The sequence below is a fragment of the Glycine max genome, chromosome 11 (assembly GCF_000004515.6).
Source record: "Glycine max cultivar Williams 82 chromosome 11, Glycine_max_v4.0, whole genome shotgun sequence".
Taxonomy (NCBI): domain Eukaryota; kingdom Viridiplantae; phylum Streptophyta; class Magnoliopsida; order Fabales; family Fabaceae; genus Glycine; species Glycine max.
The window spans coordinates 539,090-562,593 of NC_038247.2; the positions used below are offsets into that span (position 1 = coordinate 539,090).

The following is a 23,504-nucleotide window of genomic DNA, read 5'->3' on the forward strand; positions in this document are numbered from 1 at the left end:
AGCTCATTAACAAACTAGAAAGGCTTAAACTTGGTTCACAGATTTCAAAAGTATAATATATGGAGATTCCGATTGAGTAATGATACATGCCTTAACAACTTACAAGGATAACGAGTTTTTATGATAGTATTTTCTAGTATAATTTAATTTTCTTTTTTATCTCTCTATTTTATGTAACCCCCCCCAAATTGCTGTCCCAAAATAATGTATGAATGACATTATCCATTCTTGTCTGAAATGCTATTTACATGACTGTGTATTCATAGTTTTCTTTGGTGAGTAGTAAAAGATAGTACTTATGTAAACGGTTAAACCTTTTCTCAATGTGGCTGTCATTGAACGCCACTTCAGGTTATTAAACGCAAACGAGGGTATGCTTTGGAATAGTAGCTACCTCACGTGGCTAAACATAAATGAGGATAAGCCTAGAAAAGTTTGGAGTAGTAGCCTACAATTGCAACATGAAGTAGCAAAGGACGAGGACTAAACTAATAGTCCATAAATCCGAAATGATTGAATGTCAAAAACTTAAACAATAGTTTCGCAACTCTTCATGGCCAATGAAAGGAAATAGATAGCTTTATCTTCTTTTGGTGTATAACAAAGATTGAACATCCCTCGAAAAAAAAAAGATTGAACATAAAATCTCACAGTGGATTTCATAAATAACTTATCTAGTCATATAATTTGTAGGAATTGTTAGAGTGTTAGTAACAGACAAGAACATTGATTAAAGTTTTAAAAAAGAAAATAAATTACTGTATTAGCATTAAATTTAATGAGATTTTGGTAGCCGAAAAAAGAAAGAAAGGTTTAATGATGGGTTTTAATTATACTGTTCTACTTTTCCTCAAAATTGTTGTTTAAGAAGCAATCAAAATAATGGCTGGAGCTTGCATGTGTTATGAGAGTGTTCCTTGTGACCCTGATGTTGTTGTTGCGAGTGGGGAACTACTTCAAAGAAAGTCATATCCTTATTTGATAGAAACGTGGCATGGAGGATATGAACTGGAAAAGGGTCCATTTGTCATATGACTTTTCCTAGTGCTGCCGATGTAGTTCTTCAGCCACCCAATGCCATTTTGTTAGACTTCTCTGCTTTTGTATTTCTGATTCAGTCCTTTATGCTTACTCTCTTTTCATCAGTTTTATGATTCACATAACTTGTTCAGGACCACACAGCTTTTCCGAAATTCCAACAATTTTCTAAAACTCGGTAAAAATCTGACCGTGGACAAAATGTCACAAAGAATTGAGTTGAAGCCTAATCAGGGCCAGCATGTGTTCCCTTTGTATACTTCTTGTCCTTGTCATTTGAAGCAACGAAAAAAGAAATCATTAAAGTAGCATTTAGCTGGGGGGGAAAAAATGCTAGCTGCTGAATCCGTTTGTAATATATATGCGTATCTACTGATTGGATCAACTAATCAACTGGCCACAACATTGGTTTGTCTCAAAATTAAAAAGGGATTTTGATTTTGGGCCATTATGGGAAAACCTCATGTATGTTTAAGAGATTCAATTCAATCAACGATATTTTTGTTTTATTTTGCATACATTAAAAGTGAGCTATCGAGACCAAAGGTGGGGAGGTGTTAGATTGCTAAAAAATATGAAAAATTTAATTTGACATTTTTTAATAGTTAAGTCAAGTTTGATTTTGTTAAACTATTCATTCTCTATTAAGACCTTACGCTCCTCCCAATATATTTGAAAAACTTTTGAAATCATCAACTATAGAAAGAAAACTGTATTTGGAATCATCATGGCCAACTAAGTGCTAACTAATAACTATGATATGAAATAGCTATCAATTTCTACTATTTTGATAATCCGACAGTGGTTCTTTTATAAGGATATATACCTGATATACCATTGCATGCATACCAATTCCTATTTTAATAGGAAAAAAAAATACATTCAGATGTGAGGACCTATATTTTCAGAGCTATGTCAACCCCGATCCGATTAAAATTACAATTCAAACAACGAAGGCAGGTAATAAAGTAAGTATTTTAGTGAAGCTGAATTGAATTACTGGAGATCAAAGTTGTATGTGATATATACTTGTTGTAAGTGGTGTTCTCCCGTGCTGCTCCATATTACAATATTTAAGCTGAACTAATTCCATGTGATAGGCTGATAGCCACATAACAAAAGAAAAACAAAAATGCTCAAGTGTTATGCCTAGAACCCTGGCACTTTCCCTGGGCTCATAATACTCCACAATACAAAAGCACCAATGGGCTGAGGCCTTTTCTGAGTTGAAAAACACAGTCAACATACACCCAACCTATTTCTGTACTCTACAAAGACAGTGCTAGGACAGGATTGTTACACCATTCTTGGGGGTGTTTTTTCCTGCACTTCCAGAATTGTTTCCAGTACTTCCCTTCTTCCAGAATATTCCAGAAGCAGTATGGAAAGTGCAGGAAGCAATTACCCTTTCTTGGTAATTTCCCCAATGCCTTGTTCCACTTTTCTGATGTACAGATATTTCAAACTTGGGGGCTTTGCTGTATTATACAGGGTGGGGTGTTTTTTTTTCCGCACTTCCCATATTACTTTCGGAATGGTCATTTCGGAAACAAATATGGGGAGTGCAGGAAGCAATTTCCTACAGATGTATAGGCTTCGGCTAGTGGGCTGGCCTGCAAAGCCCATCTATGAAATTTAATAAGATATGATGTCCTAGTGTCAAATAGTTCATGTTTAATTCTGTTTATCACTTGGTTAAGTCAAAATTCTAACATGTTGTCATTTTGCCTGTTTAAATTTTGATGTACCTCAGGGTGCTAGCTTTGAAAATTTGATAATTGCAAGGGTGAGTAACTTGCGAGAAAAGATTTGAGTAAAAATCGAAACAAAAGTTGCAATAGGAAAATGTTCTGGTGAAAACCAAAAGGAAAAATATTTTTCAGTGCTGTGGGATTATGTGCTCCTATTATTAAAATTGTGGCGTTTGACATTGACAGTTTTTTCTTCTTATTATTTTACATTTTAAAGTAAAAAAATTAAGTGTAATAACTGCGATGAGAGTAAGTAAGCAAAAAGGTACGTCAATCCAATGACATGTTATTTATGTTGCTGGAAATTGTTGTAAATTATGTAGCCATCTTGAGTTATAATTATAACAGCAATTATCAGCAAAAGGAGTAACCGATTTGGATGAAGAGTAAACACTCGACAGAAGTTGATGGAGCATAGCAGAGTTTTGGTCAATGGAGCCTGCCTGCTGCTAAAGTCTGATCTTCATAGCTCCCTAGACCAAAGACAAATTGAAGCCGAAGAAGGAAACTGAATTTCTGCAATGATAAAGAAAAGCTAAGATTTATTAGCATTTTGATGATGTACACATATACAGTTATTCTTAATAACTTTTTGCAAAATCAACCATTAAATTATATAATATTGTTTTATATTTTTGGTGTAAAATGTTTTGGTATTATTCAAATTTGATTTTTAACATTAATTATTATTGGCTAGAGTTTTCTTATCTTTCGACCAAGCTTCAAATTAATCAAAAAAAAAAAATTCTTCTCTATAAACTGGAAGGTTAAGACAAAAAAATATTTTCTTGATGATAATTCATATATAAAATAAATTGAATATTCACGTCAATAGATACGTAATCTTATGTTCAACGTTAACTTAATTTTGAAATAAATTTTGTAAACTAGATTTATTTAATGCGAATAATCAAATCAACAGCTTAATTAATAAAATTTAATGTAAAAAGTTTATTAAGGATAGTAAGTTAAACATGACTTACACTATGTTTTTTCTTTACAGACTTACACCGTGTTAGATCATACAAAACATGAATATTAACGTAACATATGTATATGAAGTCATTTGTCGCTGTACACACGCGCGCGCATATATATATATATATATATATAAAGTCATTATATGATTTAAGGTGAGATATTTAACACATTCATGTTTATCAACACTTGCCTTTAGTTATTTATTATTTCCACTGCTAAATATAATTAGCTTGTTATTCTATACCTTTATTAACACTGATCTTTTTACTGGTTACATTTGATTATTTATTTATTTTAATATTTGTTAATATAAATAAATTTATGATCATGTTATTATTATGAAAACAAAAAAAGGAGAAAAAAATAAGGATAGATAATGAAATTCGCCCCCAAAATGTGATACAATGATACAAAAATATAAATTTAATCCCTAAATCCAACACCCCCACTACCTATTCAAGTAATGCTTGGTATTTTTCAAATTCAACTTTTTCTTTCTTTTACCTCTCATTTCCAATTCCATTTTCATTATTAATCATGAGTTGGGTTGTTTCTTTTTTGGAATTATGAAGTTCGAAGAATGGATGGAGATCTATCTGTTCGAAGAATGGATGGAGAAGAAATAGATGGTTTTAAATTTTGGCAGCTATATATAAACAGTAAGAAATCGTTAAATATTTCTTAAATGAGTTATCAAGCATTTTTTGACCGTTAAAGCTGTCAAAAATTAACTTCTGAAAAAAATAACACATGACTATCATAAAAACTGTCACACCATCGTTTAAAAGCTTAATAATGGAGACTAAAAATAAAAAATTTAAAAAGTTGAAAGACTGAAAATATAGTTAATTCTAATAATAAAAAAAATTATTGGTGAGTATCCCTTTATTATAATTAGTTCTTCAAATACATCACTTTTTTTTTACTAAAACAAACTTAATTTTATCATTTTATTCAAAATAATGGCATCAATACAACTGGGAGCATTATCAAAAGATTGTGAGCTACCGTAAAATCTAGACACCCAAGCTAATGAACGAGCAATTCGATTGACTTGGCTACGAACAAAACTCACGGTTGAGTTGTTAATGGAAACTAGTTTTTATTTACATTGGGATAAAATATAACCAGATTCATAATGTATAGGATGATAGGACTTCAAATACATTACTCTTATATTGCACATGATGGCTTCTGAAATTTGGTTCTAGATTTACGTATCAGAATTTTGATAGGTATAGTATATAATACCAACTTGGCACCCGTACTATCATAGAAAAATAGTAGATTTTAGACTAATGTATTGCACAAATTTATTTATATTATATTTTTAAGTATTTTAGTGTCTTTTATTTTCATTTCAGTAGTTTATGATTATTAAGAAATTATTAACACATATAAATAATAATTCTGATAAATAAATATTCTTTATAATAATTAAATTAAAAGATACAAGGTTTGAAATTATTGTTGTAGCCAGATCAAACACATTCAAGTATAGAGTGTAATTTGTCTATTTAGGTCAAACATTAGGATTTTATATAGGGGTGTCTTGTAATGAGCCAATTTGATATTCTCATGAGTCACGAGGATCTATTATATATGATCTATCCATTACTCTGAGATCCCTGAACATGTATCTGAAGAAGGTGGGGTTGCTTGTAAGCCAAGGACTTGATGACGTGTCTTGTTAGATGTTCAAATATCAATATGTTAAAGATAAATTGTCACGCGTCTTTTATGAATCCTATACAATAAACATCATATAGATAATGTGATAAATAATTAAAATAATCAGTAAAAATATAGGTAATTATATTTCTACGAAACTTATCTAAAGATTCTCAATAATTAAACAAATAAATTTTACTCATTTTAAGAACATATATATGATTTCTAGGATTCATGATTTTCGGGAATGAAAAAAAATTCTTCATTACCAAACGTCTCCTTAGGTGTTTATGCAGAAAATTATTGAAACGTGACCATGTAAATTGTGATTGACCAGTTTTCTTGGAGTCTAAAATTTCGAGTAGCTTTTACCATGCAAATGACATTCGGATTAGAAGCAAAGGTTTCTCAAGGGGAAAAAGTGTGCCAAATAAGAATCTTTCAAAGAAAAAGATCCAATTAGAATGCAATGCAATGCAAGACGTTAACGTATAACACAAGATTTGGAAAGAAAGAAAGAAAGAAATATAAATGAACACGTACGTTGGAACCTGATGATAATTGATGAGCAAATGGAAGAGAGGGAGAGGAGTCTGGTGGTATTGAGAGGGAACCCCAGAATCAGAGATGACAGAGGCATACCCATTCTGTTTCGTATCTGCCGAACAACCTCACTGAAAGTGTCGCACTTATCGGAAACACTCTCAGTCCCATTGTTTGGCGGGAACGAGACATATGGCAGAAACTACCGAGGAAGAGAAGGAGAAGCAACGCTTCTGCATTCATCGTCGACGACCCAAGAACTCTCATAATTGCGTTACCACGATGGGTGGATTGCTACTTTATTATGACTTCAACGTTGAATGATCCTCCTTATATCTAAAATTAATAATTGATTTTGGTCTTTAAAAAACAGTTTTTTAACCTTTATAATTAAACATGACATAATTATTAATACATAAAATTAATTATAAGTATATAATAAATATTAAAAAAACATTTTTTAAAACTGATTCTATATATACCAATAATCGGTTATATAATCAATTATTGTTGATATATATCCATTCATAACCAGATCGATATGGTTTGTTTATGATAAGCATTTGACAAATTAGTTATCAAATGGTTATGGTTATTCAAATAACTTAACCATGAGAAGCCCTAGTGAGGAGTATGAGGGAGCAAAACAAAAACATATTTTGAATGGGTGGATATTCTGGCACTTATTTCACATGCACGATCACGAATGAAGGATTAATTATGCTTGGGCTCAACAGTTATTACCATTTTGTTTATGTTTGGGTTTGGGTATCTTCTTATATGCAGTACATTATTTGTATAGGGTATCTTCTTATACAGTATACGGTTAAGCAGTTTATATGTACCACAGGGTTTAATCGGTACAAAGTTGGGCTTGTCATAGCGACAGAGGGGTATGGGATTATAGTTCATTACAGTTTGTATCTTAATTCTATATGGCACTAGCTTCTTGTGCTTTTTGTATTTATATAATTTTGTTTGCCCACAACAACAAAAAAAAGTTCTAATTGGCATGAAGGGGAACGCAAGGGATTTTGTTTCCAACTAACTGGTTAGGAAATTGGCATGAACTGAACTCTAATTCAACCACATACATGATTTAACCAGATTGATAAAATAAAAGTAATTTGTTTTCCATGCACTCATATACATTACAACTCAAATAATACTCCCCCAATGTGGGTCTGAAACAAGCTCAGCAAAACCTAACGCAACAACCATACATATTGCAAACCTATTAGGTACATGCGCATCCACAAATTAAGGATGTGGAATTGTGGAAGGCACGGCAACCTAATAGTGTTTAAGAACAGCAAATCCTAACGCAATCAACACAACTGAAGGTAGAAAACGGTAAGATGGCATGGCAGAAGATGGAGTCAGATCAGAACGACCACTTCCCGTGGTTGCAGATGATGGAGTCAAAAGAGGAGGGGTTATGTCAGACAGTGGTGCCAAAGAAGGTGAAGGAAGTACAGAGGAAGCTGTTCAAAGAAAAGAAGGTGCTGACATTAGTATCAAACTTTAGAAGCTATTAGTGTTAGTACTCAATAAACTGTCACAATGCATGGTATTTTTTTATTTATTTTTACTATAAGAAAGTACCTTCAGGACTAAGAGATGGAGCAGATGGAGAAAGAGATGGCCCAAAAGCCGCAGGTCCTGTCAATATAAATCAAAATCATTCAAAGCATCAATTTCAATGGAAAAGGGTTTAATGATTTATACTTAATGTAGTAAGTTTTAGGCATGTTGGCATTACCTGGAGCTGGAAGTGGTGAACCTGCGGCCGAAAAATAACAAAGCAGAAAATAATTCATCTTGATCTTAGCCTCATTGATAAACAGAATAAAAATAATATTTGTTTAAAAACTAGACAAATTAAGAGAATAAAGATTGAAAAGAAAGTATATAAATACTTTTGCATTGAAGTGGAAGACGAGGCAAATTGCAAGTACGAGGAAGAGAGATGGCCAGGGTTCGGTTGATTGGTATTCTAAAGGGAACATTGCCAGTCATAATGAGACACAAACAGTCCATGCCGCCACTTGTGAGGGACTTGATGGAATTGCAGCACTCAGCAGTAGGTGAAGTGCCATTGCCATTGCCACTGCTATTTGTGAGGAAATTCATACAAGGGTTGAAAAAGCCGTTTATCATTGATGTGCTGCATGGCGTGCTGATCTGAGCGTGGGCTGGTGCAGCCAGCACCATAGCCATGGCTAATACAACAGTTAGGAGGCGCACAAAACGTTCCATGTTGTTGAGTTTGGAAGTTTTGATAATGGGAAAGTGCAGCAGGACAAGGAAGTTTGTAAAGAGAGATCGGAAGTGGAGGGGAAAAAAGTAGAGGTGTTGAAGTTGGTTTAAAAGCTCAACTGCCATAACCAATCAATGGGAAATGAAAAGAGTTGGAGTAGTTAGCGTTGGTATTTTGTGTGTGTTGTGACCTCTGTAGAACTAGACATGTTAAGCTCTGCAAGTGGCATCTGAAACAAATTAACTTAATATGTTCTCACTTCTCACACAAAGTTGGCTGTTTTTTTGCTTATATCTTTAGTCAGCTCGCAAATGTCATATCAAATCATTCTTTATTGAGTATTAGGTAAGCTGCTTGGGTGGATAACCGAATCCTAGTAGTAGTTCCCTCTTTACTTTATATCCTTTCTCTGCTTTTACAATATATTCTTTAGATTATACCAATGTATTGTTAACTACTAAGTTAACACACACAACTTCAATTAGACTTACTCAACTCATTAAGTGGGTATAGGACCCAGGGCTCACCTTTCGTGCAACATACATAGCAAACTAAAATGATGTGTCGGTGCGTCTACATGTTTTGGGGTCAAGCCCAAGCTAGACTTTTTTCTAAGACCAAATTTATTAACCATATCCAAACTGTTTTTGATCGCGACTTGATTTATGACAACCAATCTTTCGGTGAAAATATTGACAATCCATATTTTGCCTCTCCTTATGACAAAAGTTTCTGACTACGTAAATGAAAAATATTTTTTGGGAATATTTAGGTGAAACATATTTTTAAAAATTATTATAATTCTGCAAAATTTGGCTAGTTAATTCTTTGGGAGATGTTGGCATAATTGTAGATCAATAGCTTATAATGGCAATTGTCCTCTAGTTGAAGCTACAAGAGGACGCTAATTGTACATACATTTTATCTAAACTTTAATTGTATGTTCCGGAGAGTTTTTTGTTTAGAAGAAATCACTTCTTAAAAGAAATTCTCAGAAAACTGTAAAAAAAAAAAAAAAAAAAAAATACATACGTTTCAATCATCAAGCATGCAGGTAGTGTGGTCTCGACATCTCGTAAGACACGTGGTTCTTTCTTGATTAGTGGTGTTTTTAAAGTCTACGGTTTTGTTAAACATAAAGAGATTATAGAGGCTAGCCTCAGATGCTTTAGTCGGTCATCTGTTTTAACCGAACTGGCTTTTGAATTTTCCAGTTAAGCATATAAATCCAAGTTTGAATACCTAACATAACAATATATAAGGCCGCCACCAAATACCAAATAGATCCCATTGGAGAGTAGGAGGAGTTGTTCACCCACATCACCTTACCATTGTCATTTTCTTCCCCCCTTCCCCTACAAAAACCCATCCCCTCCTTCCAAAACCATCCTCATCCAAATTATCCCATCATACCTTTACTTTACCCCACCCAAAGCGAAAAAAAAAAGGATTCAAACATATTTGCCTTATACAATTCAAATGGCACACACAAAAGTGGATATGGGTTTGGTTTTGGTGGTAATGGCCATGCTATGCGCAGGAGCTGCAGCTCAATCTCAATCGAGTTGCACAAATGTGTTAGTGAGCCTGTCACCGTGCCTTAACTATATCACAGGGAATTCTTCAACCCCATCTTCAGGATGCTGCTCACAGCTTGCCAGTGTGGTGCGCTCACAACCACAATGCCTATGTCAGGTTCTTAGCGGCGGTGGATCATCACTGGGGATCAACATTAACCAAACTCAGGCTCTGGCTTTGCCTGTTGCTTGCAAGGTGCAGACCCCACCCACCAGTCAATGTAACAATGGTAAGTAAGACAACAACAAAATTTCTATTTCATCATTGAATACAAAAATAACAAAAAGAACATTCTCCCATTAAACATGTGTAGTGTATCCAACCTTAGTATGGAATATTGAGACACCAGAGATACTATGTAAACATCAGCCTTGGCACACTATGGGGTATGGAGGCAACAAACAGAACAGAAAAAAAAAACTATATGATCACTGAGATAAGCGTAGCCCATTCTAATCATTATATACTTCTGCTAACTTAACATTTTGTGTTCGTCAACAGCTGCTGCTTCACCACCAACAGGAACAGTTGCGGAATCTCCAAATTCAGCTCCATCAGGTATTGAATATTAATTCACCACATTTTGAGGAAGTACTTTGGTTTAATGATTTACGGTTTGATTTTCCAATTTGTCCCTCGTCCGTGTTAACCATTCAAGTTGGCATTCACTTGCAGGAACCGGAGGATCCAAAAACCTACCCACAACTGATAATGGCTCATCCAGCGGGAATTCCATCAAGTTATCGATTCCTCTGATACTTATTTTGGCAGCAACATACGTGTCAACTTTCACAACATACTGATTCTATATTCGGTCGATTTTCCATTTGCTATTTTTTGCTTGTTTGCCAATTGTCCTTGTTTAATCATTTGCTATTATTGAGCTTCCTTAGTCTGAAGGGTTCAATCTATTCATTCGTGACCCCTACTGGGATACATTGTTTTGTATAATCTGAGACATGTGTTCTCTCATTTATCAATAAAATGGGTTGTAACTTGGTTTGCTATTATAATCTTACTCACACGGAACGCGTCAGTGTATTCTAACCTCATAAAGCAAACAAAATTCGAGTTATACCACTTTGCGGCACTATGAAGGCAATCAGCTTTTAATTGAAACTGATCAATGAAACTGAATTTATTTACTATCAAAGGCAACCCACAAGCTACAAACACATTATTAGACCATACGTCCAACTTATTGTTAATCCAACTCCTCCAACTTATTGTTAATCCAACTCCTCCCTTCCTTTTACCAAAGGCACCCTTTCCGTTTATTTTCTACTATTTTCTTCGACATGGGAATGAAAGGATTGTCTTTAATTTTCTTAGCCATAGAAGAGTTAAGAACATAAAAGCTCATTTACACATTAACCCTCACAAAAGCTGCCAACGATAAATTCAAGCCAAATTAACAGGTCCCATCTTCAAGTAGATTACTAGATCAACAGGCTTTCAATTACAGAACCTGATGCAGTGGCAGACTAACACGATTTCCTCGTAGACAGAGTAGAACAGATGAATAAATAGGTCATATGCCATGAATCGCATATATGAGGAAACACAACAGGTGGGTAGGTATAGACAACGACATTTGACGGAGATAACTAATAGTGTGTTTGGATAATTGGATCACTGTTTCAAAGGCCAAAATTGTTGGTTTGCACTTCCAATGCACTAAACAGAGAAGATCAGTGTTGGATTGAAGTTAACGTGGGCTTAAGATGGTTTCAACCATTTCCCAAACACACTGTAAATCATAGTAAATGTCCAACTTGAAAGTAAGACAAGAATAAGAAAACAAATGAAGAACGAGCTATCTAGAACTCTGAGTCAACTCAACCTCTAAATTCAGCAATTCCTGATGAAAAATAGAAGTACTAGTAAAGCTAAATGTTCCAAACGTTGCACAGAAATTAATCTTTATATGGACAAGAACTTGGGCATAAACTTGACATATGTAGCTTGAAAGCTCAAAGCAGGTGTAAACATTCCCATCCATTACACGGAGCATATAATCTTAAACATTTATCTCATATCATCCGATAAAACATGAAGACAGCAAAAAGTGCAACATTGTGGCCCTAAGGAGTTCTCGAAATCAAAAAATTATGTACGTACATGATCTGTAAATATGGTACAAAATCAAGAATGTGATCGTGCGCGTACAAAGTCTTCTAGTCTCTCCCAGACGTCCAATGCTGCAGCCCTGTCTTGATGTCGCTTGTTCTTACTAATCTGCCAATGCCATCAAGTTAGAAACGTGAGCTTAGACTACTAGAAGTTTAATAGTTAGAAGAAACAAGGTTTCAGATTGATATAAAAAAAAAAAAAGGAAAGGTGGTAGTAGTAGTATAATAGAAGTAGAACCCACCGAGATAATCTTGACATTCCACTGCTTGACAGTCTTGCATGACTCCAAACTATCATCTTCAAAACGCATGAAAAATCCAATAACTGCAAAAATGAATGAATCACAAAAGGGTTACTTACTAGAATAAAGGAGCAGCATGGATTGAATTGGTATAGTATGTGAAAGGAGGAGTGAAGGACTGACTTTTGTTGAAAATTTCAACATGGTCCTTGAAAGGCCAATCCTTAAACTGCCACTCCTTGCCGAGCACAAAAACAGCAACAACCCGATCCCAATCGTCGGGTTTAAGAGTAGAAGGCTTATCCCTGACTTCATAAGCGGTTACAACCCTATCCCTACTGAGCTTCTTCTGGACGGTAACACAATCGGGCCTGGCACCTTTCATCTGCTTGACCTTAACATCAGTGGGTATATAAACACCATCCTCCAAGAACTCCTTGACATTGTAGATAGTAATGAGGGTCTGAAAGGCACTGGGGACCAAGATAATGGGGACACCTTCCCCAATTTTGGTGCCCTTGAGGTGCATCTTGGGCTTGGGAGTAGGGTCATAGCCGCCCATGTCGTCGGAGAACCCTAAACCCCGGTCGTCGGAGCCCATGAGGCGACTCTTGGCAACGAGGCCGTCCTTCCTCTGGTGAGATTCCATCCTCTGGCGCTCCTCTTCGCGCTTGGTGGCGGAGACGAGGACGCTGTAGAAGTCGCGATTCTTGCACTCCAGCAAGGACTGGCGGTCCTTCAAGGGCTTCTCGGCGGACCTGATCATGGAGATGAAGTCCAAATTGAGGTCCTCAGGGGGCAGGGAAGGGGGGTTGGGGGTGGATTTGGGGGCTGGGAAGGAAGAAGGGTCGTCGTGGGGGCGGTACTCGATGGAATCGGAGGAGGAGAGGGTGCCCTGGAGGTATTGGAGGAGGGGCTTGCGGTCGGGGAGGGTGACGGAGGGGATGCCGACGGCGAAGGTGTTCTGGATGTACTCGGTGTGCTTGAGGTGGTGGTTTTGTATGTAGTGGACTAGGGTTTCAAGGGTGTAACGGTTGCCCTTGGTGGAACGGTAAGCAGTCTCCACCCAGCATGGGAAGGTGTACTCCTCCCCGAATCGGAACTCTGCGTTCACACGCACTATCTTTTCCACCTCGCCTCTCATCGTAAACTCTCTGAGAGCCGACAAAGGATCCATTCTCTCTCCTTCACCTCCCAGACCCCAGACTACTGCTTTTTATTCTATTCCATTACCATTCCGTATAAATCTTATTACTTATCATACTTTTTTTTTCCAGGTTAAATTTTTATTTTTATTTTTTAATTTATTATTTAGATTTAATTTAATTTTTTATTTTTTAAATTCATTTAATTTGATTTTTCAATTTAAATCATATTTTGTAATGATTCAAAATCATTATCAAGTGATTTTAAGTCATCATAAAATACATTTTTTTTCAAAAAAAATGAATTGATTTTAAAAATTAAAGGATCAAATAAAATAAAATAAAAATAAATAAACAAATTGAATCAATTTTAAAAATTAGAGGATCGAAATACTAAATTGACTTATTTTTTAATAAATTTTTATGATAGTTTGAAATTTAATGGATTTATATTATAATAATTAAAAACATTTAAAATGACTTTATATATTTACAAGATTTAAAAGGATTTTGAATTATTTTTTTAAAATACATTTAAAATTATAAGAGTTGATGAAAAAAGTAATAGGAAATAATGAAATTTGGAAATAAAAATCAATACAATTTTATTAACCTTTTAATAACTAAATTGTTTCTAGTTTTAGGTCTTCCTATACTAACCCTTCTTACAACAATATTTTATGATAAATTCAATTATATGTTTAAATGAGATGCAATTACAAGTCTATACTAAAAGAGAGTAATGAGGATAAAAAATTTGTAAAAAGATTATTAAGTTATGAGAATGACAAAATTAAGAGTAACAGATACAAAAGTATTGCATTGAGCATGTGATGAACATAGTTGGTATAAAAAAAAACATGGTTAGAATTTATTCATAAGATAAATATTAATTTAATTTAAAAAGCAAATAAAAAAAGTACAAAGGAGAGTTGTATATTTGAGATTTTTTTGTTCAAATAGAATAAGAGAAACATATATGATACACATCTTGAACAATATTGTCAAAATGTTGGATACCTCTTTCAATTGAGTAGTTTTTGTTTTTATGTTGAAGAGAAAATAAGGTATGTGTGATAAAAAAAAAAGTTTGATAACCAATATAAAAAGAAAAAAAATTAGCAAAATCTTGAGAATTTTAGTGAAATTGTTTGATAGATGTTTATATTAAAAAATTATATGAAGTTCATCTTAAAAAATAATTCATCAAAATTTGTATTTTTTTTAAATACCAAAAGACTTTTTTAAGTTATAAAAAATCTTAATTAAATATCACCGAATTTTATTGTATTTCTTAAAAAAATACTAAAAGTCTTAATTAAACACTATAATACTTATTTATATCATTTTAAAATCCTAATAAAATATCACAAAAAATTTTTATATAAAAAAAATCCCAATTCAATACACCTTCTTAATTATCTTCATACTTAAATATAAATAAAATTAAATAACTTTATGTTGAACGAGGCATGAGACATATTTCTCTAAAATAAAATAAAAACACAAGTTAAATACAATTTATAAAAATGATAGAATAAAAGAAAATTAACAATATAGAAGTAAAAAAAATTTTGAAAATTTAATAAGTGATTTAAGGATAAAATTACTTAGTGAAATATGAATGAGAATATTTTCTTTATTGTTAACACCATAGATGTAAAGATTAAAAAACTTAATCAGTGTAAAAAAATAGTTAATGTGAATATATTTTTTTTAATGTCATTTAATTCTTGTAATTACATTTAGAAAAATATTTTTTCCCTAAAATGTCATTCATTAGAATTTCATGTTAAAATTAAAAGAAATCATTGAAACTAAAATCACAATTAATTGAAGAATAATTTTGGGATGATATCATTAAATAGAGTACAAATAAATAAAATTTGCTTATATTTGAGTTCATTTTTTTAGATTTAAGTTCAAAGTAGTAATTTTTTCAGATAGTTTTTTTGGAAAAAATATAGTTAATTATGTGTAGAAAAACAATTTATTTAATTATATAAATAGTTAATGATAAATAAATATAACTGTAAACCTAAAAAATAATAAGAAATATAATTGTATAAAATTATTATTGTGGTTAACATTGACTACACATGATTAATTATATGCATAAATATGATTGATTTTGTTTCATGGTAAAAAAAATAAAAATAAAAATATGTTTTTAGTCTTTATATTTTCAGTTTTTAAATTTTTAGTCCCTTCTAAACCATTCTATCATACCGTGACGTCGTTTATTAAGCGGCACATAGATTACAAGTTGGTCATTATTTTTTATAAACGTTGCAACTTGCAATGCACCATTCCAATTGGTATTTTAAATTAAAAATTTAATAGAAACTAAAGGTTTTATTTTTAAAGAGAATCAAAATAAAAAGAAACTTAACTCTTTATATGTTGTTTTCTTCATGCTCACGACTCTGCGGCAAGAGACTCTTATCCTTATTCAAAAATTGCATTTAATAAAAATATAAAATCATAAGAAAACACAACAACACATCTGCAACACGAACTATATATTGAAGAATGTACGTGGAAACTAAGATGGAGATGAAGACATTTGATAATTTCATTTAAAAAATAACCAATTTCCCATATTTTTTAATTCTTTTTTGAAAAAGAAAAAAAAAACACATTATTTGCCACGTTAGAGACAGGTTGACACTATGAATATTCTGGGAGGAAGAACTAAAAATAAGTTTTTTATAAAGTTTAGGGAATAAATTAGAAGATATGGAAGTTTATGGACTAAAAACAAAATTAGATGAAAGTATAGAAAATAAAAACATATTTTTTCCTAAAATATATTTATATCTTCTATATCTATATATATTTCACTTGAAGTTGTTAAAGTGTTGGATTGAAACGTCATCTTCAAAATAACTATTCATCTGATTTTGCTCTTGAGAGCCAATCAAAACTTAACTTAATCTACACAATATAAGTAAAGGAAGCCTGATCTTCTATGAGCCGTCGAATCGATATATTATATGTAGAGAAAATTTGACGCTTTGTCAACCGTTGGATCAAAAATTGAATTTGTCAAATGTCGTTGATTACTATATGTTAAGAAAGCTTGAAGCTTTGTCAGTCTTGTTGAAATTTTAATTTGCCAACAATCATTAATTTGATATACTATATGTATACGCATATATAATAATTTATTATTTAATATTAAATTAAAAAGTTATATGATAAACAAATTTTTACTACTTATTATTATGATTAAAATTAATAATTAATTTAGTATTTAAGATCTTCTACATGTAAAAGAAACTTAAATTTTTGTGTGCTATTGAATCAAAATTTTAATTTAAAAAACAATCATTGATTTGATTTAATATACTTAAAAAATTTTTGAGTCGTTAAATCAAGATTTTAATTTCACAATAATCATTGATATGATTAAACGTATTTTTTTTTTTATGAAAATGCAAATTTTATGCACAAATTTATATTTTTAAAATAAAATTAAAACCCATTAAAAATATTAATGAACACGTTAATGACTTTTCAAAACCATTTGACATGATTATCTTTTGTTTTACATATTCATAACTACCATTTAATTTTTTTCTTTTGATAGAAAAGAAACTGTAATTTCATATTAACAATGGCAATTAAGATTTAATGTAACATTTCTACTTTGCTTTAATAACACATGATTAATTATGCAGTTGCTATCTACTGTACTCTCTTTCTTCTATCATCTCGTTTTTTTTTTCTTTAGCATTAACCTGGTCCTAATAATTTTACTTAGAGTTTTAGAGCAGTCAAATTAAAATCTTAACTTAACACATTAAAACTTTAATTACACCATTAATTTTTAAACAAATAATAATTTAATATTATTATCTTTTATATATTTATTAAATAGAAATAGAGAAAACTAATAAAATAATAAATAATGTAGTATCAATTTTAAAATAAAAAAGATAGTTATCATTAACAGACAATTATCATTAAATGAAAAAAATAATATTTTTTTAAATAATGATATTTTTATTTTACTTTCTTATGATTAATTTATAAAATGTTTGTCGTGTAATTTTTTAAAATAATGGTATTATATTTTTTAAACTTGGTTTCTGGAAATGTAATTAGTGTTGATGTTGATGAGGTGTTAGTTATCAAGGTCAATGTAATAAAAAAAAATTATATATCCTTATATATAATCATAAAGTGATAATTATTTTCAAAATTATGAGGTGTTAGTTATCAAGGTCAATGTAATAAAAAAAATTATATATCCTTATATTTAATCATAAAGTGATAATTATTTTCAAAATTATATTTCAAACTATTATTTAAAGTATAATTATCATTAAATAATTATAAAGTTATTAAAAATTACTGCACATAAATATTCATATCACTAATTTTTTATATAAAATAATAGTTTAACTTTATTTTCCTGTGATTAATTTATAAATAATGATATTACATTTTTTTAACCTCAATTTCTAGAAATGTAATTATTATGCTATGAGGTGTTAGTGGTCAAGGTTTTAAAAAATAAAGGTTCTTTATTTAAATGTATTCAAAGTATTTTTTAAAATAAAATTTAAACCCTTTTAAAATATTTAAAGTTCACACTAATTAATATTTTTAAAAAACTTTTTGACATTCTCTTTAAAAAAGTTTCAACATGGTTGTACTCCGTTATCACTTTATGTTAGTGGTATCATCAATTCATTTCATTACATAAAGATTTTGTCATTGATAAAAATGCACAGTTACCTCTCTATTATGGCTGGCGTTTTATGAGGAATATATTAACTCAAAAATCAATTTTGTAACAGTCAAGTCAATACCTATAATGCATATTAGTCACACGTGTGATGTCAAATATGTAATTTTGAAATTACTATGCTATGATTAAAAAAATCTTAAAAAAACTTTAATGCACTAATAATTATACCGTGATGTCAAGCGTGTAATTTTTTAATAAATATTCAATACTCATAGTAAGAGTTTATTTATAGTTAAAATAACATATTATTATTTTTTTACTAGAAAAATATATATTCATGAATAATTAATCCTATTTAGTTCAAAACATTATTAATATATATATATATATATATATATATATATATAATAATGTTTATTTTTTTTTCTTTTCTCTGAAAATAAATAATTTTAAGTTTAAATTCTAAATATGCAACTAATTAAACATGTATGTAGCTATATGTAATATTTATTTTGTGTAACAAAGAATTAATAGTATTTTTTATTTTATATATTTAACTTCAAATATTTTTTTATTTAATAGGACGTAAAGAGAACATATTATTACTACAACTTTACTTCTTATTCTTTAATATTCTTCTTTATTATAATATTTTATATAATTTTCTTAACACAGTTTATCTTTCTACTCAACTGTCTTCTTATGTTTATACATTTTGTATTTTTTTCAATGTTTATTAATGATTACAAATAAAAACAATTGTTAAAACAGTATATTTCTCAAAAAAAAAAAATTAAATCATAATTCATTTGTAATCATTAATATTGAAAAAATTGTTTTAATTATTGTTTTTATTAGTGTAGTAAAAAAACATAAATAACATATTATAAAGAAGCGACATCATTACCGAGAAGCATCCACTAATGTACTTGGAAGAATCTTGGGCACTTTGAAATATATGTTATTATTTTGCCTAATCAAATTTAGTGGATTAAATTTATTATATTTACCTAATCAGACTTATTTATTTTGGGTACAAAAATTAGTTACATTGAAATATACTTCATGAAAAAGAATAACTAAAAGTAATGATTTCAGAATTTTGAGGTTAAATTTAAAATAACTTGAATATTTTTTAATTAACAATTAAGGATATAAATTATTATTAAAAATAAAATTAATGATACAACTATCTGTCATTATAATCCAATAAATTCCATTGGATGATGTATTTTGTAAAAAAAAAAAATTATTTCCAGACTACATTTATTAGTATCTTAGAATTATTCCTGAATAAAACAAGCAAATAATGTCATTTATGAAGGAAAGTAAAGAGCGGGAGTTACAGAAAAGAATTTACGCGGCATTTGGCTTGGATTTTAATCAGACAAGGTTGGGGGACTTGAACTTCCCAACCTAACAAATCCTTTCCAATAATTAATGCAAACAAATCGACGGCAGGTACGCTGCCACGTGCCCCTTTTCTCTCCTGTTTGCGTTTTGTTTGTTGAAGATGCAACAGGGTTTCCGTCATCTGGAAAAAAGCGAGAGGAGAGAGAACACATAGATTGATTAATTTAGAAAGAGAGAGGGATCTTTCATTTTCTCGGGAAAATGGAGGATTCTTTCTTTGACGTGGTGGAGTTTCTGAAGAAACCCTCGTTAACGGAGACATTCGTCGACATTTTGCTATGCGCGGTTCCGATTTGGCTGGCCGTCATGATCGGCTTGATGATCGGGTGGTCGTGGCGGCCGCGCTGGACTGGGCTCGTCTTCCTCGGCCTCCGGAGCAAGTTCCGGTTCCTCTGGACGGCGCCGCCGGGCTTCGGCGCCCGCCGCCTCTGGCTCGCCTTCACCGCCCTCTCCGCCTTCACCTATTGGTTCAATTTCAAAGGCAAGACCAAGGCCAAAGCTCAAGATCCCTCGCCTTCTCAACCCGATGCTACCGACTCCAACGCCATCTCCCGCGCTGCTCGGTAACTCCTCAATTTTTCTACTCTTTTTGTATCGTTTATCTAGTTTTGACAATGGTGATTCATTTGAATAGTTTGTCGCAACAAGTTGATCTCTGATTACATCCATTTAGTATGCTAGTTTTATAGTTTAGGATAAGCAATACTTGAAAAGGAAACCAGGACGCACATTATTGAGCGGATTAGATAAATGAAAATATTGAATTGTATCATGCATTAGGCGTGCAGTATTTGTTTTGTAATAATTTGTGTTTTGCATTTAGTTTTTCAGGTTTTCTAGAAACTAGTTTTAAACACTTATGAAGTGATCTAGACAATCCAATTTAGTTTGATTCTGGATAGGGATATTTAAATGATTACCTCGGGCGTTGCAGTTAAACCAGAACAGCTCACCTGTATGTGATTTCTTCTGTGTCTCTAATCTATTTCAATATGACCATCTGCTTCTTTTTACTGTTTCCATGAATTTTCATCAGCTTCTTTGTTGCATTATTGATGCTTAATTATTGTCTTTGTAAGTGCTTACTTCTAGTTCTAGATATCAGATTTTATGATAAATTGTGCTGTGTCGCTAGAGGAAGAATTAATTGTTTTATTCATTTGGCAACTTTGTTATTGCACATGCATTAGGTCCAGTGATAGGGCTGAGGAGAGGGAGCAGGACACTGTTACACAGGCTGATTTGGAACATTTTCTTCATCTTCTTGAAGGGAAGGATGGAGTGATGGACTGGCAGAGTTTTATGGAAAGGTCAACACCAAACATGCAATACAAAGCTTGGCGTTACGATCCTGAGGTTCAATTTTCATCTCATTTCAACTGTCTATACACTGTAATCTGACAAAAATCATATACATCTTGTATTAATTATGAATTTGGATATTTTTTCTATCAGAGGCACACTTACCTCTTAGTTTAAAGTAGAATTGTCATCCAGTTTTTTCCATTCCATATTTCCTACCCAAAATAATCAATACATCCTCACCATCTATGTTGATGATTATTTGATTTATTTCTTTTTGTATTTCCACCTTAGATTAGAAATATATCACCATCTGATGTTGGACATGGATCTGTTAACAGACAGGTCCTACAGTTTACCGTAGTAGAACTGTCTTTGATGATGCAACTCCAGAGTTGGTGAGGGATTTCTTCTGGGATGATGACTTTCGTCCTAAATGGGATGCTATGCTTGCATACTGCAAAGTATTGGAGGAATGCCCTCATAATGGGACAATGATTTCTCACTGGATTAAAAAGGTATCTTCACCAAAGATCTTAAATTTGTATTTTAAGTGTGCAATAGTATGGTTCACTGATTCTTCATTTACTCCTTTTGTTTGTAGTTCCCCTTTTTCTGTAGCGATAGAGAATATATCATTGCTCGAAGAATATGGCAGGCTGGAAACACATACTATTGTGTAACGAAGGTATGGTTCTAACATGATTTGCTATAATTTTATGGCATTTCCTCTTGTTTCTGCTCCTCTCTCAATGACTAGTCCCCACTCTTCTATTGCTAGAAAAGAAAGTCTTGTTGACGTGATGACACTAACAGTGAATGTTTAATTTCTCGGTTCAGTAGAATCAATTGAGTAATGAATTATATGGCATAAAGGAAAGAAATAAGTGGAAAATGCCCCATCCCCCTTCTCCCAAAAAAAAAATTTTTTTTTTTAAACCCAGTTTCACATGTTGAGTTGATAATGTGATTTGAACTAGTTATTAATGTAGTTGGATCTCTTTTAGTAATGCCTTCCAATGTTCCTTTTGGTCTCCATCTAGAGGATTAAAAATCATGCTATCTACCCTCACTAGTGTCTTCAGTAACCTCTTTTGTATATGTCGAAACCATCTTAACCAATTTTCTATCATCTTTTCCTCGACAAGTGCTACATCAATATCTCCTTGCAGACAATCATTTTGTATCTCGCTATAGCCTTTTTAGAGTCAGTTGCTATCTGGGATTAAAAAAAAGGGAACTTGTCTTTTCTTGTGTTGTCACACATCCATTTTAATATACTCATTTTTGCTACCAAGGGGGTCTAGCTCGATTGGTTGAGCTAGTGCCGTTTTTTCAATTTTTATGGACCAAAAAAAAATATACACTCATTTTTGCTGTTCTTACTTTTCTCTCTTATTATTCCTTTAAGGCTCAACATTTATTACTGTGGAATAAAAGTACAAAGGATGAGAAATTCATAGCTAATACAAGTTCTTAAATGCATGGATATGTAACTAATTATTGAATAATTTTGAATACACAATCAATGTTCTGGTTGGTTTGGATTGAATTGGTTTTCAATTAAGATCTGAATTTCAATCCAATCCAATGAAAGAATTCGTTTTTTCTGGTTTGTTTGGTTTTCAATTTGGTTTATTCCTATTCAATCTTCAATGTTGTAGGGAGTACCCTATCCAAGTTTGCCAAAACGGGATAAGCCCAGACGTGTGGAGCTCTATTTTTCTAGTTGGGTAATTAAACCTGGTAAGAACTGTCTGAACAATTATTGTTTGTTCCTTAATCTCAAAATTATTCAATGGTGTGGCGTTTCAACTGCTAATTCTGGGAAATTGATGCAGTGGAATCTCGCAAAGGAGATGGTCAGCTGTCTGCATGTGAGGTTACCCTGCTACATTATGAAGACATGGGGATTCCCAAAGATGTTGCGAAGTTGGGAGTCCGGCATGGAATGTGGGGAGCTGTCAAGAAATTGCATTCTGGAATGAGAGCTTACCAGAGTGCTAGGAAAACAGAGGCTTCTTTATCAAGATGTGCATTGATGGCAAGTAAAACAACCAAGATTACTTCTGACGCAAACATGCATTCCTCAGAGCCTTCGTCTTGCATGGAAGATAGGGTGCAAGCCATGAATAATACTGCACAAAAGGGTAATGGCATAGACTGGAAGTGGGTGGCTGTTGGTGGCACTGTTGCTCTGGTTTTGGGTCTTCATACTGGTGCTGTGGGGAGAGCGTTATTATTGGGAGCAGGGCACAGAATTGCACGGAGGTGAGTGATCTAGGATCTGCTCAATGGGAAGGGTCCACTTATCACCGTTCGGAATATTCATCATAAATATATTTAGACTATCATTTATCAGTATCGAATGCTAATTTTGCGGTTCTTCTTATTATTATAATTTTTCTTTTTTGTATTAGATTCAGCCTGGTTAGATTCATCTCGCTCTTGCGTTTTAGAATGCAAAGGTGCAATTACTTGCCATTTTTTTTCATAAGGAACGGAATCCTTTCAACGGCGCTGTTATCAGATTATGGACCCCAATTTTATATTTTAGCAGGATCAATTGCACCACTTGATGCTTTTATCACGGTAACCAAGAGAAGTAAAAATTGAATAAGCATAAACTACCTATTAATCGAATGTAATTTGATGATTGAGTGCTCAAGATTTTGTCGGATTAAAGTGATTCTAGGTTCTTACTTCTAACACAAGATAAACACTAGTTTCCTATCATATCAATTGTCAA

General features: G+C 32.2%; 3 protein-coding genes across 5 annotated transcripts; 2 read left to right on the forward strand and 1 right to left on the reverse strand.

The window, feature by feature from the left end:
• Positions 1 to 7,024: 7,024 nt before the first annotated feature.
• Positions 7,025 to 13,425, reverse strand: LOC114574126 (putative lipid transfer protein). Of its 3 annotated transcripts, none has more exons than NM_001249675.2 (4): positions 7,904 to 8,311; positions 7,747 to 7,767; positions 7,590 to 7,646; positions 7,025 to 7,468 (listed from the first exon to the last, which is right to left on the reverse strand). In NM_001249675.2, exons 1-4 carry the CDS (start codon positions 8,241 to 8,243, stop codon positions 7,278 to 7,280), a joined length of 609 nt encoding a protein of 202 aa, NP_001236604.1. In that variant the 5' UTR covers positions 8,244 to 8,311; the 3' UTR covers positions 7,025 to 7,277. The 3 variants fall into 3 exon arrangements, with proteins under 3 accessions (NP_001236604.1, XP_006590411.1, XP_003537641.1); XM_006590348.4 differs by lacking the exons at positions 7,025 to 7,468; positions 7,590 to 7,646; positions 7,747 to 7,767; positions 7,904 to 8,311 and adding exons at positions 9,478 to 10,003; positions 11,944 to 12,060; positions 12,197 to 12,279; positions 12,380 to 13,425; XM_003537593.5 differs by lacking the exons at positions 7,025 to 7,468; positions 7,590 to 7,646; positions 7,747 to 7,767; positions 7,904 to 8,311 and adding exons at positions 11,838 to 12,060; positions 12,197 to 12,279; positions 12,380 to 13,425.
• LOC100500289 (alpha-amylase inhibitor/lipid transfer/seed storage family protein) lies at positions 9,631 to 10,831 on the forward strand. Its single transcript, NM_001248960.2, has 3 exons — positions 9,631 to 10,051; positions 10,324 to 10,380; positions 10,498 to 10,831. The coding sequence occupies exons 1-3, from the start codon at positions 9,724 to 9,726 to the stop codon at positions 10,623 to 10,625; spliced, it is 513 nt and encodes a 170-aa protein (NP_001235889.1). The 5' UTR covers positions 9,631 to 9,723; the 3' UTR covers positions 10,626 to 10,831.
• A 5,949-nt stretch (positions 13,426 to 19,374) lies between the features above and the next one.
• LOC100808222 (stAR-related lipid transfer protein 7, mitochondrial) lies at positions 19,375 to 23,174 on the forward strand. The gene is made up of 6 exons (XM_003537600.5): positions 19,375 to 20,016; positions 20,644 to 20,809; positions 21,097 to 21,273; positions 21,360 to 21,443; positions 22,420 to 22,501; positions 22,597 to 23,174. The coding sequence occupies exons 1-6, from the start codon at positions 19,655 to 19,657 to the stop codon at positions 23,028 to 23,030; spliced, it is 1,305 nt and encodes a 434-aa protein (XP_003537648.1). The 5' UTR covers positions 19,375 to 19,654; the 3' UTR covers positions 23,031 to 23,174.
• Positions 23,175 to 23,504: the final 330 nt, after the last annotated feature.

Coding starts and splice junctions, on each gene's coding strand:
- LOC100500289 (NM_001248960.2), top strand. CDS start 9,724: ATGGCACACACAAAAGTGGATATGGGTTTGGTTTTGGTGGTAATGGCC. Junction 10,052..10,323: donor CACCAGTCAATGTAACAATG/GTAAGTAAGACA, acceptor GTTCGTCAACAG/CTGCTGCTTCACCACCAACA. Junction 10,381..10,497: donor TCCAAATTCAGCTCCATCAG/GTATTGAATATT, acceptor ATTCACTTGCAG/GAACCGGAGGATCCAAAAAC.
- LOC114574126 (XM_006590348.4), bottom strand. CDS start 13,373: ATGGATCCTTTGTCGGCTCTCAGAGAGTTTACGATGAGAGGCGAGGTG. Junction 12,280..12,379: donor TGTTGAAATTTTCAACAAAA/GTCAGTCCTTCA, acceptor TCATTTTTGCAG/TTATTGGATTTTTCATGCGT. Junction 12,061..12,196: donor GGAATGTCAAGATTATCTCG/GTGGGTTCTACT, acceptor TGGCATTGGCAG/ATTAGTAAGAACAAGCGACA.
- LOC100808222 (XM_003537600.5), top strand. CDS start 19,655: ATGGAGGATTCTTTCTTTGACGTGGTGGAGTTTCTGAAGAAACCCTCG. Junction 21,444..22,419: donor CATACTATTGTGTAACGAAG/GTATGGTTCTAA, acceptor TCAATGTTGTAG/GGAGTACCCTATCCAAGTTT. Junction 22,502..22,596: donor TAGTTGGGTAATTAAACCTG/GTAAGAACTGTC, acceptor AAATTGATGCAG/TGGAATCTCGCAAAGGAGAT.